At 46.1% G+C, this 16307-nt stretch overlaps 1 protein-coding gene across 1 annotated transcript in view; it reads right to left on the bottom strand.

The window, feature by feature from the left end:
- The window catches only part of CSGALNACT1 (chondroitin sulfate N-acetylgalactosaminyltransferase 1), a 92234-nt gene that overhangs the window by 42615 nt on the left and 33312 nt on the right, over positions 1 to 16307 (bottom strand). Inside the window, exon 3 of the mRNA XM_045073807.1 lies at positions 3119 to 3347. Coding sequence (XP_044929742.1) covers positions 3119 to 3347 — 229 coding nt within the window. The remainder of the gene's footprint in view (positions 1 to 3118; positions 3348 to 16307) is intronic.

Below are 16307 nucleotides of genomic sequence, written 5' to 3'. Positions count from 1 at the left end.
TGTAGGACTCGATCCCAGAACCCTGGGATCAAGACCTGAGACAAAGGCAGATGCTTAAGGACTGAGCCACCCCGGTGCCCCAAAACCATGTTTAAATTATAACAGCCAAAAAAATTCTTTGTTAAATTTTTAAACAAAACATCAAACACATGATAACTACACAAAAATTTATAAAACAGAATTCAAGGGAAGAAAACAAGTCACTCATAATGCCAGCTTCAGTTCCAGCCAGAGTTAATAATCTGCTAATCTTATGATAGAAGGGATTTCATAAAGACGTTATTTAATAAATAGCTCCTTATATTTTCCCAATACTTTAATGTTTGTATTACTGCTATTCAAATATTTAACTGACCAGCGTTTACATACCATAGTTTTGGTATGCAGTAAGAATTAAATATTTTCTGCTACGTTTGATTAGTTGTCCTAAAGCCATACACTGAACAACCCGTTCTCTGCTGGCTGATTTGAAATGGCACCTATACTAAGTTCTGACACAGAATCAGATACTCTCAGGTTTGAGTAGCCATCCTTATCTCATTTTTTTCAGAGACCCAACACATTCAGAAACCCTAGAGGACAGAGCAAACTCCCCACTCAGCTTCCTCTGCCCTGGGAAGCCTTTCTCATGGCCCACTGCCCCTTGTCTCTGTTTCTGCTGCAGCTCCTAGCTCTGTTTGAGTGGCTTCTGGTCCGCATGAAGCGGGCACCAGCAACTCCTCTCCCTACCCCAGCATCTGGTCGAGTGTCTGGCACACACAGGCCTTCCAAATATCCTCCCCAAGCCCTAAGCCTTCCCACCCACCTGCTCCTGCCTCTGTGCCACAGCAGGCATTTTATTTGTTTTTAAAACATTAACTAGAATTACAACTCATTACCCCATCTCAATTCTGGAGACTGGCAAGCTAGTCCTTTTACCTTTTTCAACAATATTTCCCTCCTAGTTTCAGTCCCGCTACTAAATACTTGCAGTCCTCACGACACGAAAGCCAGAGCGGGTCCTATATAACCAAGGGAATCCTGCGGCTCTGGGCCCGGAGTCCTACACAGAGGATGGGGCAGACGTGGCTTTAGCGTTGAATGCCATCTCGCTAATCCAGCACGCTCCGTGATGGGCATTGAGGACGGGCAGCTGCAGATCTCGGGGCCCTTCACCTGGCACGCTGTAGGCAGCTTCCTAGCCAGAGAAATTTATTATCAGCTCGTCCTAGAAATGGGCACACCAGCCACCGGAAGCAATGACTGGACTTAATGTCTAGCACCAACCACGGGTTTAGTCCTTCTCGGGAAATCATGCCGAATCAACCGGCAGCTTTTGACATTCCAGGGAGAAGGCAGAGGGCACAGAAACACCAAAGGAAAACTGCCAGAAGTGAAGTCCCACATTCACTTCACTACTGGAGCCAGAGGGCACTGCCAACACTCAGGGGACAGGGGCCACAGCGTCTCTACAAATTAGGAACAGATGACAAGATCGGCCCACCGTTCCTCTGCATGGTGGCACTACTGAATGCACAACTCCTGAACCAGGAAAAGAAAGACAGTGGGCCTTGTGACAGCTGTCTTGAAAGATCTGAAAGGCTCTGTTCAGCCATTTCCTCAGAGACTAGAACTAGACCCGCTGGGTAGAAATCATAAGAGGCAGATGGCAGGTCCAAATAATGGCGAGCTTCCTACTGGAGCTGCTCAACTCAGAGCAGCCTGCCTGGGGATGGAGGCATGTGCACGTACATACGCACATGTGCACATACGCACAGACACGCACGCTGCACAGAGGACCAAATGGTGGGGATGCTCTGGAGGCATTCTGAGCTAAGGGAAGACTAAGGCCTCTTTTAAGACTATGGGATTCTCACCATAAAACTTATTTAGATAAAGGTCAGCCTTCAAATGTAAAAATTTTTAAAAAACTGCACTCGTTATCGAGAATTTTGAGAAGTATCAACCACGCCCTTACACTGAAGATTACTGGCTTTTAATAATGTGAATTTAAGGATAAAAGATTAAAAGTAAGATGGAGGAGCACCTGGGTGGCTCAGTTGATTCAAGGTCTGGCTCTTGAATGATCTCAGGGTTGTGAGATGGAGCCGAGCACTGGGCTCCCCGCAGACACAAAGCCTGCTTAAGATTCTCTCTTCCTCTTCCTCTGCCCCTCCCCCTACTCTCTCTCTAAAAAAATAAATAAATGAATAAAAAGAAGTTTGAGGGACACCGGGGTGACTCAGTCAGTTAAGTGTCTCTCTTCAGCTCGGGTCATGATCCCAGGGTCTTAGGATGGAGTTCTGCATTGGGTCCCCTAATCAGCAGGAAGTCTGCTCCTTCTCCATCTCCCTCTGTCCCTCCCTCCGTTCATGCTCACTCCCTCTCTCTCAAAGAAATAAAATCTTTAAAAAAATAAATAAACAAAACTAAGTTTATTTATTTATAAGCTATTCCAAGAATTATCATTAGACACCTACAACTTTCATCTATCCAATAAGCTGGCTGGGTAAGTTAGCTAATACAGGTGAACCAATATATGAATGTTAGCCATGATAGCTTACAAGAACCAACACTGCACAATAAAGAGCTTCAAGACACGCATGTAAAAACTACATTACTGCTTCTAAAAACCAATCCCTGCTTACTCTTCCTGAGTATCTACAAAAGTGAGTGCTCGGAAACTTCTGGGTATAATTCTAAATTTAATCTCTGAGGAGATGTAGGTCAGAATTAAAAACTGGATTCTGATTCCGTCCATCCCGGGTGCTGCAGGCCCCTGTCCTTGGAGTGTCTGGTAGAAGCCTCACTCCACTGATGAGACAGCGTGGCCCGTGTCGTCCCCAGACCTGAGCCCAGACTCCAGCTAGACCTGGACACAGGAGGCATTAAGCCATCTCTTCAGGGCCTGATGAAAAGCCACCCCGCAGAATTTCCCCTTCCGAAGGCAAACCTGCTTGCCTGGCAGTTTTCTAATTGCTTAGGGAAAGGCAAATGCAGATGGTAAACTTGACATGAAGAAAACAGCTGAACAAGAAGAGAAAGGGGCCTTTGTACGTGGCCTGGGGAAACTAGGGAGATGGCGGGAAATGATACCAGGATTTGAAAGCCCGCCACACAGAGGAAGGTAAGCACGTACAATCGAGCAAACCTGAAATTCTGCATGAACTGCCGGAACTTGTCGACCCGCTTTGCCAGTGGCACGATAATGTTGATGAGTGTGTTGGCCATGTTGAGCTTTTCTTGTTTTACTTTCATGATGGGGCCAAACGGTCGAAACAAGACGAGTCGTCGGAATTCGTGCTTCTGCTCCCCTTTGAACGTGAGCTCATACAGAGTGCCTTTATCCTTCTCTGTGCGGTAGATCCCTGTCGATGGAGACACAAAGACAGTGTTAAAAATTAACTGTGGCTGCTGAATATTTTTTTAATACCTGAGATCTAGCACAAAATGCCTTTTAAAACATTAAGATTAAATCTCTACATGTAATAAGTATTAAAAAACCCATATTTAAAATCCTCAAAGAAATCAAAATACCATCAATTTAAAAATCATGTTTTGAAGACTTCCTATAAACACAAAAGGAAGTCTGTAATGTTGGATACAAAACTGTATTTATACTGTACATAGGCATTAAAAAAAGGATGGTAAGGAAATATGCCAAAATAAAATTGGCTACGATGAGGACTGGGGTTGTGCTTTTCTTTTCTTTTCTTTTCTGCTGTTATCCACACTTTCTGCAGTACGATTAGATAAATACTATAGTTATTGTACTTACTTAATTGTAAAAGAATGTTAAAATTCTCTCTTAGAAATTACAGCTATTTCAGATGGACTGACCATAGCGACCCATTCAGGGAATTTCAGGGTGGCCCTCTGGAAGCTTCTGGAGGCGTTAAAGGGCACAACACATAAAATATCCAGCACAGTAGCAGGTGCACGTCTTCTTTAATTCCATATTGTCCTTCCTGCCTCTGAGAAGCAGCACAGCTCGGGGCTCCCGGGCCAGACTACCTGGGATATCTATTTAAGGCCGCACAGACAATGCTCTACCACACGTCACCGGTACTGAAACTCCACAGTCACACCTGTCAGGTTGAAGTTGTGACCTGCCAACTCTCAGGATGAGCCTCCCAAGGGCCCAACCCAACAGAAATTTTCTATCAAATAAGCAAACAATCCCCAGTGCCTCGGTTCCCACGGCCTTCCCGACATCGCCGGTATTGTGGCTGTTTTTTCCTACAGTCCAAAAAAACTCCTGGAAGAATCCAACAAATCTCCTGACAACTCCTTCATCTTTTACCTCTGACTCGCCATGTTTTCTATCGCAGCCTCTTCTCCCCTCCTGATCCCCACGTTAGCTGGCAAGCACCCCGTCTTGGAGTCGCTTCGAAAGTGCGTCTCCAGGGAAGTGCCCGCCCACGGGAGGGAGAGTTCTCAGGGCCCCGACCACGGCTCTCCTCTCCTCCTCACTCCTTCTGCTTCTGCGGACACTCCAGTTCTCCTTCACAAACACCGCCAGGCTCTCTGCTCCGCTCTGCACCATACAGGAGCATTTCATGCTCACAGCCTGCTTCACGGCTTCTCTGATCCTTTTCAAAGTTTGGATCGCCTTCAGGAGCCCGAGGGAGGAGTCTGGTACCGTGGATTCACAAGGCAGTCTCCTTCCTCACAGCTGTCCCAAGGGCCTGGCTCCAGAATTGAACTGCGCAATGCACTGGCAGCCGGCACGGTGATTTAAGGCCTCAAGCTCATAGTGACAAGGCCTGAGGTCTCTTCTGAAGCCTCTGTTGATCCCTGAGGTAACCACTGCTCAACGGCCCTCAGAGCCATGGAAGCCAAAAAAGGTTGTGCTGCATTCATGTTGGAACAGAATTCAGAGTCCCTGTGTGGGCCATTCATGGAAGAAAGAAGAAAGTTCACATCTTAGGAAGCTCAAAGGACTTCTTTGAAAATGGGAAGTGGTTCCCTTCGAAATCTGTTAGTTCTTTTGGGCAATTAGTACTCACTGAGGAAAGAGGCTCTGGGCCATCTCTCATGCTGTCTGCAGCAGCTGGGGACACCACCAACTTCCAGGGCCCAAATATGGCTGGATGAGGGAGGAAGGAGTCGCTTCTGCTAACAGAGGCTGCACAGCGGAGAGCGGCCTGCCAGGGGCCGGTGGCTGGGCCTTGTCAAGCTCCTGATGTCTGGTGTCAGCAAGCAAACCTTCTCCACACAGCAGTCAATGTGGGAAAGGCTGCTGACAGTTTCATGGGCAGATAAAAACGTATGTAGGCCAGAGAGTGTTTTTTTTAACTGAGTCATTTTCTTTCTCAGCACCAGGCTAAGAATCATTAACTTTTAAAAATCTGAATCCACAGGTTTGAAAATATAGGTAGAAAGATACGCGGACCCATCTGAAGAGATGGGCATCTACTCAGAGAAAGCCCAGGGAATGTGAGAATTCTCATCACAGTGATCCTCGCAAGCACGCCGAGGAGCTGCTTCTGTGGTCAGCCTGCCGGGACAGGCGGCAGCTGTGGTCGTGGTCTCCAGTCATGGCATCAATCCCTGTGGAGGCCACCGTGCCCAGGCCGAGCTCAGATACCACAATATCGGCTGCTTTTTCACCATCTTCCACATCCCATGCCTCGAAATAGTTATTGCATCAGCATTTTAGCATATTTCCCCATACTCTACCTAATTAAGTTAATTATGTCTTATAAATCTGATTTAGATCTCTTAATGCCACTTCAAGTGAGTTATTTAAAACTCTCTTGCAACCTGTGTCCACTGAAACCCACACCCAGCCATCCACCCACCACACCCGCAGGCACGCCCTCCCACACCTGCACACTGGCACTCTTGGTCTGCTTGTAACACAAAGGATAACACCTCCGCAGATCCCTGTGCCTCCTGGAAATCTGCAGTGCTGGTAACACAAAGAGCCCAAGAGAAAGGGGGCAGGCAGAAGCCTACTGAGAAAGAAATGGCCTTTCAGCCAATGCTGGCATGCACACCAGCAGATGCAAACCAGCTCTACATGGGATAACATCATTTTTAGGCATTATGTAAATTAAAGATCAAAATAAAAACTTTGGAGCTCGCTTAGATTTGGGGTTAGATACCCTAACTGCCCTCTTTCTCTCCACTGACACTAAGTTTACTTTGAGTTTGGTGTTTCCGCTTCCTGTGCAAGCATCCTAGGGTACCTTATGCTACTCTGGGATGACCCACTAGGTGGGGACACCCCCAGGCAGCCAAGATAGAGCTCCACGGTCTGCTACAAATGTCTGTTCCTTAACCAGGAGAGGAACAAACCAGTCACAGGCCCCCTCTCTACATCTTGTCATCCACACAGGACCTCAGAAATCAAGATGCCAAATGTCAAGAAGGTACCACTCCTTACCCTCACACTCTTACTTACCCTCACTCAATATGAGTGTCCATAGGTTGTGGCCAATGCTGCCTGCTGATCGCAGAAGTGTCTCCACTCTCATCCCTGCCTTTCCACATAAAGCCTAGGTCCGATCTCTCAGCAGGATAACTACAATCCTCTGCCAATCCACATCCCACTTCCAAGGCCCAATCCATCCTGCAAAGGATATCCTTTGGCCCTTCACCTTCAGAGAGCACCATTCTAATCCTGCTTTTCCCTCACCAGCTCCTTAGCATCTAAAGTACCAACACACCACGGCCAGGCCTTCAAGACTCTCCATACTATGGCCTCAATCTATTATCCTAACTGTAGGCCTTGCCCCTGCCTCATAAGAAAGATGGGCTCCAGTCAAGTTGGTTCATAATGTGCATATACAACTACTCCTCTTTCTCTTGGAGAAACTGTAAACTTCCTGCAATGCGGCAGAAGTGTGGTATGGAAAATGGTTTGGCAATTCTTCAAAAAGTTAACCATAGAGTTATCACATGATTTAGCAGTTCTTCCTCTAGGTATGTACCCAAAAGAAATGAGAACAGAGACTCAATAAGATACTTGTACACACATGTTCATACCCACATTGTTTATAATACCAAAAGAAGCCAAAACCCAAAACTCCAACAAAGGATGAATGGATGAAACATGGTAGATGCATACAATGGATTATTACTCAACCTTGAAAAGGAAGGAAATTCTGACACATGCCACAACAGGAATGAATCTTAAAGACATGTGCCATGTGAAATAAGCCAGACACAAAAGGACAAAAACTGTGTGGTTGCTAGACTAGTCAAATTCCTAAAGACAGAAAGTAGACCACTGACCCCAGATGTGGTTACCTGGGGTCGGGGGAGCAGGGAATGGGGAACTGGTATTTAATGGGCACAGAGTTTCAGTCTGACATGATGAAAAAGTTCTAGAAATGGGTAGTGTGATGGTTACACAACAGTGTGAATCGGGTTAATGGCACTGAATTGTACTTTAAAAAAATAGTTAAAATGGTAAAATTTATGTTACATATACTTTACCACAATAACTGGTCTCCTCTGAAGAGGGCTTGTACTTTCTCAAGACACACTTCCCCACCAGTTCACCTTTTGCCCCTTCCAAATTTGATCTCCTCCTCTGGGAAGATTCCCAAGATGTTCATAACCCAAAGTTGGCCATTCAATCCCCCGGACACTCTGGTTTTCAGAGATTTTAAACTTTTCTTTGCTGAACTATCTTTTCAGCTTGTACGGACTTTGGAGATCATCTAGTCCAGCCTTGTCACTTTACAGGTGAACACACTGAGTCACAGGTCAGTTGTGATCTGCCGATGTTCATGAAACTCTTTTTCTTTTCTCTTTTTACAAGATTTTATTTATTTATTAGAGAGAGAGAGAGAGCAGGAGAGGAGAGAGGTCAGTGGGAGAAGCAGACTCCCTGCCAAGCAGGGAGCCTGATGTGGGACTCCATCCCGGGACTCCAGGATCATAACCTGAGCCAGAGGCAGTCGCTTAACCAACTGAGCTACCTAGGCACCCCCACAAAACTCTTTAATGACTGACTGGAACGTACCCTGTGCAAGGGTTTACTCCCTAGGAGTCACTTCTCATACGCAACATGAATTGCTCAGAGCAGGGCAAAGATGCAGAAGCATGAAAAACAGAAGTCAGAATAAATAACAGAAAATCAGTCATAAAAAAAAGTTTGGTTCATGTATCCACGGATAGTCTTCACACCCACCCGTAGAATCTTTCTTTTCCGCTGACACACAATTGTAACAGTTATTAAATAACAATTCCCTAAATGCAGAGTCTACAGTGCATTCAAAGTAGTCAATTTTAAGAGGGGATTTTCATGAAAAAAATTTCTAACCACAAAGAAAGAGTATATGGGAAAAGAGAAATCTAGAACAGGCAGAAATGTTGGCAGAAGTACACAGTGGCCTTCTGACAGCATGGTGAGTGAGAGGCAGAACATGGTTTGCTCTTAACTTAAATGTCTGAGACACTGACTATAAAAACACTCTACCCATGTAAATCATCTTTGAAGACATCACTGTAAGAACAGAGCCCCCTTACTCTGTTCAAGAAGAGAAACAGAGAAACGCCTGAGAAAGATTTTACTCCCGACAGTAGTGACAGTAGTTTTTAACTATTTTGGTGCTTCAGTGGTTTTCGGTTAGAAAACCCTGCTCAGAAGGACTATCCCACTCCCAGACCCTGTGAGATAAATGGGACATTGTTACAGTGCCATCTGTTGTCAGCTCTGTTTTCTCAGGGAAAATGGTAGACATTTGACATTTGAGAAGGAGGCACTCCTGAGACTTCCATGAATCTTCAGATGTTCATGGAAGTAATTCTCCCCACAAAAAAAACAATAAAAAGTAACCACTCTCATGCTTTTCCTCAACTGCCAGGGTAGGGAAATGTCTGTACACCCCTTGGCTTTCCTCTCATCACGGTGCGTCAGCTTCTGGACATGTTTATCACCGTTTTCAACCTTCACCCACCATTTCTTTTGTTTGATAAGAAATGGTTGCCCTGACCAGTGTCCTTGCTGAAACAATTCATGAATTGCCTTTTCTTACTTTTATTTATTGCATTTTGTGTGTATCTGTTCTTGTTACATGCCCATGCAGACAACTTTATCACCTTAATCTATCAGAAATTCCTAAGACCTTCACTTTACTTAGAGCTCGTCCTTATTTTCGTCACTACTCTTAACAGCTGACTTTCTTTTCAGAGGCATTACCCGCCCCCCCAACACACACACAAAACTACAACCCACCTATCACTTCAGGAAGGCTATCAGGTACTTGACAATAAAGAGGAAGCTAAGCCATGCCGTGATTCTAGCACAACAGTGAGCTGGGATCCTCACCAGGGACCCGCCAGCCTGACACACTTTGTATTCATGTGACACAGTTACTCTCATACTCATTGACTTTTGTTATGGGTTATTATTTACTGTGGATTGTGTTTTATATTAGAAATACAAAAATAAACATAATAAAATCACTGTGTTCTCAGAGAGAAAGGTAGATAAGTAAGCAACATTGGCGTAAAGACATGATAAGCCCCTAAGAGAGTCTGTCTGAGCTGTGAGGGAACAGGGAGGAGGGAGTCTTCTACCTAGAGGAGGGTATGAACAGTCTGATTGAAGGTTTTTCACCAGAACTGAACACTGAGTGGGTGTCTGCCAAGACTGCATAATCAGAGAGGGCATGCTATGGAAAGACAGCTGCATAAGCTAAGATACTGGGGGAAAAAAAGAAAAGAAATAAATAAAATAAAAACCACGGTGTTGGGTTTGGCAAACTTGAGGCAATTCAGGGAAGCTGGGGGTACCAAAGCCAGGTCTGGGACAGAGATGGGAGACGAAGCTGGAGAGTCAGGTAGGGCACACCATGCTGGCCCGTAAGATCATCCTCACGGGAGCAAACGGTGACCCAGAGCTCAGGGGAGTGCAGCAGGTGGTTCACAGGGGAGCGGGGAGACCATGTCAGTGCCACCATCTCCCAGTGGCGGGAGTGTGGAGGGACCATGAGACTGGGATCTGACTGCCATGAGGAGAGAACTACGATGATTCAGCAAGAAAGGACAAAGGCCTAAACTGTGACAGCACCCATGGAGAGGGTGAGAAGCACAAACAACTCAAGAAAACGTGGTTAGGAAATGGGACAGCAGGTAGTGGAGGGGGAGAAACATAGTGTGACTCTGGTCACAGGTGAGGAAAGGGTTGGTTTGTTTGTTTTTAAATATTATTTTATTTTAGGTCTTCTTATCTTACAAAATTGATCCAACACTTACTCTTCTTTTTAAAAATGCCCGAGGACCTTTGACGGTTCATATCCCAAGCAATTTCAATGGTTTTTTTTTTAATACCACAAGGATTTCTTTTTTTTTCTTTTCTTTTTTGTTAGCCACTATATAGTACATAATTAGTCCTTGATGCAGTGTTCAATGATTCATTAGTGAAGTCTAACACCCAGAGCTCATCACAGCACGTGCCCTCCTCAACACAGTAAGTCAAGCAGAGAAAGACAATCATCATACGGTCTCACTCGTAAGCAAAAGCACGGAGGACTGTAGGGGAAGGGAGGGAAATCCAAAGCAGGGGAGTCAGAGAGGGAGACGAACCATGAGAAACTATGGACCCCGAGAAACAATCTGGGGGTTTCAGAGAAAAGGGTTTTGAGCTGAGCATTGGATGTGCTGATTTCCGGAGCTGTATGAGGATGGACGATGCTAGGCAATCTCAGGCCTCCCTCTGACACACAGAGGTACGTGTCCCCAGCATGTGGAAGGTCCAAGCAGCCAGGAAGTCTGTGAGCAGAGAAGAGGGAGGCCAGGACTCAGGCCTGGGGTGTCCCAACCCTGCAGGAGCCACGTGTGTGGATCAACAAAGGAGGCTGAGAGGCCGGAGCCAGGAGAGCAGGACCCAGAAGTCAGGAGCAGCCCGCGAGAGCCAGCGAGGGATGGTGGCCGTGCCAGGTGTGACTCCAAGGTTAAGTACAACAAGGATGAAACTGGCCCCCTGGAGGGTAAGCAGGAGACAACTGGTGACCTGACCAGTGTGGGCTTCAGAGAAGAGTCAGGGCTGCAGCCAGACGTGAAGGATGGCGAGAGCTGAAGCGGCAGCACGCGGTGGACAGAGTCGAGGATTTTCATTTCCTTGAAGTGGAGTGACGACTGCTGCCTCAGGACCGATGCCTTTTCTCTCCCCTCTGCCTGGGATGCTTTCCCTCAGGTCTGGACATGGCTGGATCCTCTCGCCGGTGAGTCTCAGCCCAAAGCCACCTCCTCAAGAGGCCTTCTCTGGTCTCACTCCCCACCCCCACCGGCCCTATCACTCTGTCACTGCTTTTGCATTACCCGTTTGTTTGAGTGTTTGCATCACACACTATGTGAATGTGTCTACTTACCCGTCTATTCAGTACGATTTCCACCACCATGAAAACCAGAACTGTTTCTGCAACCCTAATGCGCACACCGAGGAGAGGTAGGAGGGTGGGAAGGAAGGTGCTCAATTAGAAGGGAATAAATACAACAGAGTAGCAGCCAGGGGAACTTAGACTTGACAGTGCCTCTTGGGGGGGAAAAAAAAAAAATATATATATATATATATATATATGTATATATGGGGCAGGGAGCGGGGGGTGCCTGGGTGGCTCAGTTGGTTAAGCATCTGCCCTCGGTTCAGGTCATGATCCCGGGGTCCTGGGATTGAGCCCCACATTGGGCTCACTGCTCAGCGGGGAGCCTGCTTCCCCCCTCCTTTTCACTCATGCTCTCTCTTACTATCTGTGTCTCTTTCAAATAAATAAATATTTTTTAAAAATAGGAAAGGGGGACCTGAGTGGCACAGCTGGTTAAGCGTCCAACTCTTGGTTTTAGCTCAGGTCATGATCTCAAGGTCATGAGATCGAGCCCCATGTCAGGCTCTGTGCTCAGCGCCAAGTCTGCTCGAGATTCTCTCCCTCCTGCTTATGCACTCTCCCTCTCTTTCTCAAATAAATGAATAAGTAAATCTTTAAAAAATAGGAAGAAGAAACAACCTTTCATACGTCAAGAGGAAGGAACAAGCGGAACCAGGCAATGAGGATGCACGGATGGAATGACGAAGTGAGAGGTGGGTGGGAATCACCACCCAGAAAAGACACGGTTTGGGACAAAGCAGCATCACCTGTTCTCCAAAACAGGGCAGACACAGGAGAGCGAGGGTGCCAGGGGTGCAGATTCAGGGCAAGGAGCCAAGGAATCCATGAGAACAAATATCTTTAACTTCTTGGTGAAGTGGGAGGAAGGTCAAGCTGAGGACAAGGGGATTAAGGGTGGATACAGTCTTCGTGAGGGGGGCTGGGGGGTTGGGAGGGGGGCCAGAGAACACAGCTGGGCTGGAGATCATAAATTTGCACGGATATCAGCTTGTATGGACCTTCAGTGGCTTTCCTCCAACAGCATGAAGAGCAGGCAAAGGAGGGGAAAAGACGGTGAGTGACTGATCTAGGACCAGGCTCTGCAGGGCAAGGAGGTCAGGGCACTGGGAAGCAAGTGACTGAAGGACTACATGACAGAGTCCAGGCTGGAAAGGGAGGCATCAAGCCTAGGGAGAGGCAGGTCAAAGACACGGAATGGGTCAGAGTGCAAATAAGCAAAGGAAAGACCAAGGTCAGAAGTAATAACAGAAGTCCTGGGGGAAAATGGATTTCTGATGATGCGTACGTTTAATGAAGAAGTAGGGCTCTTGCAGGAGAGGACGAGGCCCACGCTGCCCTGGAAACCAGCCGCCACACGTCGGCTCCCTCCGTGCCCTTGAGCGGGTCAGACCACACAGTGTGCCACTCAAGAGCCCTGACCTCACACACCTCATGTTCGCCCTGAGCTCTTATTCTCCAAGGACTGCGGACTTCTTTCTTTCCTTCTTTCTTTTTTTTTTTTTTTTTAAAGATTTTATTTATTTTTTTGACAGACAGATCACAAGTCGGCAGAGGGGCAGAGAGAGGAAGGGAAGCAGGCTCCCTGCTGAGCAGAGAGCCCAATGCAGGGCTCGATCCCAGGACCCTGGGATCATGACCTGAGCCGAAGGCAGAGGCTTTAACCTACTGAGCCACCCAGGCGCTCCAGGGCTGTGGGCTTCTTATGAAGATGTGGTAGATCCATCTCTTCCCATAACTTCAGGAAACCAATGGTGAAAAATGACAGCCTAGATGCCTACCTGGGATAAAGGGAGTTTAAAGGGCTCAATGCAGCAGTGGGGCATAGAGCAGCGGGGAGCTGCATAGGGATTCCAGAAGAAACACCTGGGGTGGGGGCGGTGGTCAGAGCGGCCACCGTGAGGAACTTCCTCTTCACACACGGTGGGACGGTACAACCAGAAGAATGCAGCTGAAAGCAGATCACTTCAGATCCAGGGAGCAGCAAGGGGCAGGAGTTTACAAGGTCAAAGGGCAGGGAATGTGTGACCGTATTGTCTCTAGCCAACCGCTGTGCTTGTCTGCACAGAACAGAACGACTTAAGCAACATACTGCCCAAACAGAGGACATAACTGCAGGTGTCTCTCTCAAACCACACTCAGAACCTTCCTCTTAAGCTAAAACAGTCTTTCCGCGAGGTAAGCCAGTTACCCATTTCCGTTTACAGATGGGTGAACTGAGACCTTCATAGCAGTTAAATGAGGAACATGCTCAAGGTTACAAATGGTACGCGGGCTGATGACGGGCGAGACGACTGCATTTCAGAGCCTGTCATGGTAAATCTCTTTACAGGTAACTTAACTTGACCATCAAAAGGGTGTTTGTAGTTCTTTCTCCTTTGCTCTTCCTTTCTTCTCAAGACCGACTTTCAAGGACAGAAAAACATCAACAGAGATCACTTCAGAAAGCTCATCATTAACTTTCCAAAGTGCATCAGGAAAGTGGATCTTAAAACTCATAGTTGAAGCTTAATATATTATCAATTCATTCATGGACAACAACTTCTTCATCTTTAAGAAAAGGGATAAAAGTAATAGTGACGTCTTCACGGGGCTATTGTAAAGATTACATAAATTAGTACACGCCTGGTACATGGGAAGTCCTCAGCGATGTCAGCAATAGCAATAACCCTAGTAACTGTTATTACTTCTGTAATTATTATGTCTCCTAGTTTGCTCCATTAGCCATTTAATGAACTCCTGCCCTTGGTCTGACAGGTCAGAGCTCTGGGACAGGACTTCCTCTTGCTGTACTACACCGGCATTCCGTATGTTTGGAAGCTGAATCCAGACCCTCATTTTTAAAAGTCATCATCGTGGATCCAGAGATATGAGGATTCTCGAATACTCTGGTAAAAAGCCTGGTAATATGCAAATTAGCATATATAATACTTAAGTCCAGGAGATTTTGAGCAATATTGCAGTAGAATTTTTTTTTAGATGTTGCTTGAGAACTCCATTTCTAATTCATTGTCTCAGCTGGAATTTTCAAACCATTGATCCCAAATAGCCCTTTACCAGATATCATGACCTTCTGTCTGACTATACCATTCCCTCATAACCGTACTGGTTAACAAACCCTGCACCATATCACATGGGCACCCCCGCCCAACACTGACATAATCAGAACAGCCTCCCTCTCTCTGCCAGACACACCCAGTCTTCTGGCTTTGTTGACAGCTTCTGCACTTGGCCAAGACCTACGCCAGAGACTTGCGGCCCAACTCTGGCTTCACTGCACACTTTGTGCCACTTTAAACAAGGTATTTAATGACACAGGGTTCCTACCTCTTAAAATTGAACCACAGGCTATGCTCAAATCATCAACAACAACTGCTTTGTGCTTCAAGGAAAATCATTAGTTGGATCTTACATAAAAGCATTTATTTTATTTGACTAACTCATGTAATTAGTGGTTAAAAACTCATCTTGGCTTTACAAATAGGCTAGAAGAGCAAATCACTGGCCATCTGAGGGAAAATATGTATATTTCTGTGGAACCTCTGATCTACATATAAACCACACCAAGCTGAAGAGCTAGGAAAGAATCAGAAAACCCAGAATATAGGTCACAATTTTCCACCATAAGAGACATTAAATGACTTGTATATCTCCTTGCAAGCAGGAGCTGGTAACCTTTAGAAAAGACAGATTCCTGGGCCCTACACCAGACCTGTTAAATTAGGTCTGAGGACTTTTGGGAACCACTGTTGTACCCCAAACCAGGACAAAAGTTAGAGAGTAAAAAATGAAGAATTAGCCATTATTATAAATAATGACAGTTCCAGTCAATGGAGTTTCTGATGGGAGAAGAGCTAGCTCCACTAAACACATCCTATGACAAGGACGGATCCTTATCTCTGATGCTTCCAGGCTGGTCACAAAAAGGAAGAGGAACCGATCCCCATGCCCACCTGGAGAATCAGCATAAAAAGCACAATCTTAAACCTGAATCCTTTTTTTTTTTTTTTTTTTTTTTTGGTCTTAGAACATCTACTTCATAATACAAAGTTTGGAGCTATGGTCCAAACCTTGGCAATATTTTAAAGGAAATCTACAAAATGGATCATTTCCTGCAAACATTCCAGGGCCACAAGGACAGTAAGTAAAGCTAAGATGACAGTGAATAATAGGATATGCTACCGTGAACCCATTAATCCAGTCACTCATTCACTCAACAATCCCTCAAAACGCACCTGCAGTTTTTGGGAACAGACCAGATGAGTAAAACCAAAACTGATGAATAAAACATGGATCTGCCCCCACAAAGAGCACTGAAACAGGCATGAGTAGCTGTAGCACTGTGGCTAGGGCCAGGGGTGCTGGTGAGAGACCTCAGCTTCTACTTGGGGGGAACTTGGGGAGAGCCGCCCAGAGGCAGGTATCTGAGCAACGTGGGGGAGGGGGCTCTGGTGGGGGCGGACTCGGTATGGGGTGCATGAGGACTCTGTGGGCAACCTGACCAGCATATACAATAGTGTGCGGCAGTACAGGGGAAGAATAGGTCCATTCAGAAAAGCACCCAAGTTCAGTAAGGCTAAGAGAGGGGCTCGGTGAAGAACACGGCAAGACAGGAAGCTCAAGGGCCAGGCAGGTTCCAAATCACGGTGGCCTTGTGAGTCATGCTCAGGAGGACTTCCTGTTTGCCACCGAAACAGATTTTTGGGTTTTGTGTTGCTATTGGTTTGTGGATTTTATGTTTTTTTTTGGACAATCACTATAACAAAAATATAACAATCTGAATCAAACAGAAAAGTATGTTCTAAGCAGTATAAAGTTCAGAAGAAACGCCTCCGACCCCTTGAGATTAGCTTCAGTCGCACTTTCCTCCACATCATTCAGACACACACCTCAATTTGATCACCAAGGGATGAACACATGTAATGAGAGAGTAAAATCAACATGTTGAGAGAGTAAAAAGTGTTTTTCCGTTGGGATGAAAAGCAC

This window comes from Mustela putorius, unplaced genomic scaffold (assembly GCF_011764305.1).
Source record: "Mustela putorius furo isolate JIRA1106 unplaced genomic scaffold, ASM1176430v1.1 tig00537275_pilon_pilon_pilon, whole genome shotgun sequence".
Classification (NCBI taxonomy): Eukaryota; Metazoa; Chordata; class Mammalia; order Carnivora; family Mustelidae; genus Mustela; species Mustela putorius.
The sequence above is the reverse complement of the archived record's forward strand: the minus strand, read 5'-3'. Positions and strand labels throughout refer to the sequence as shown.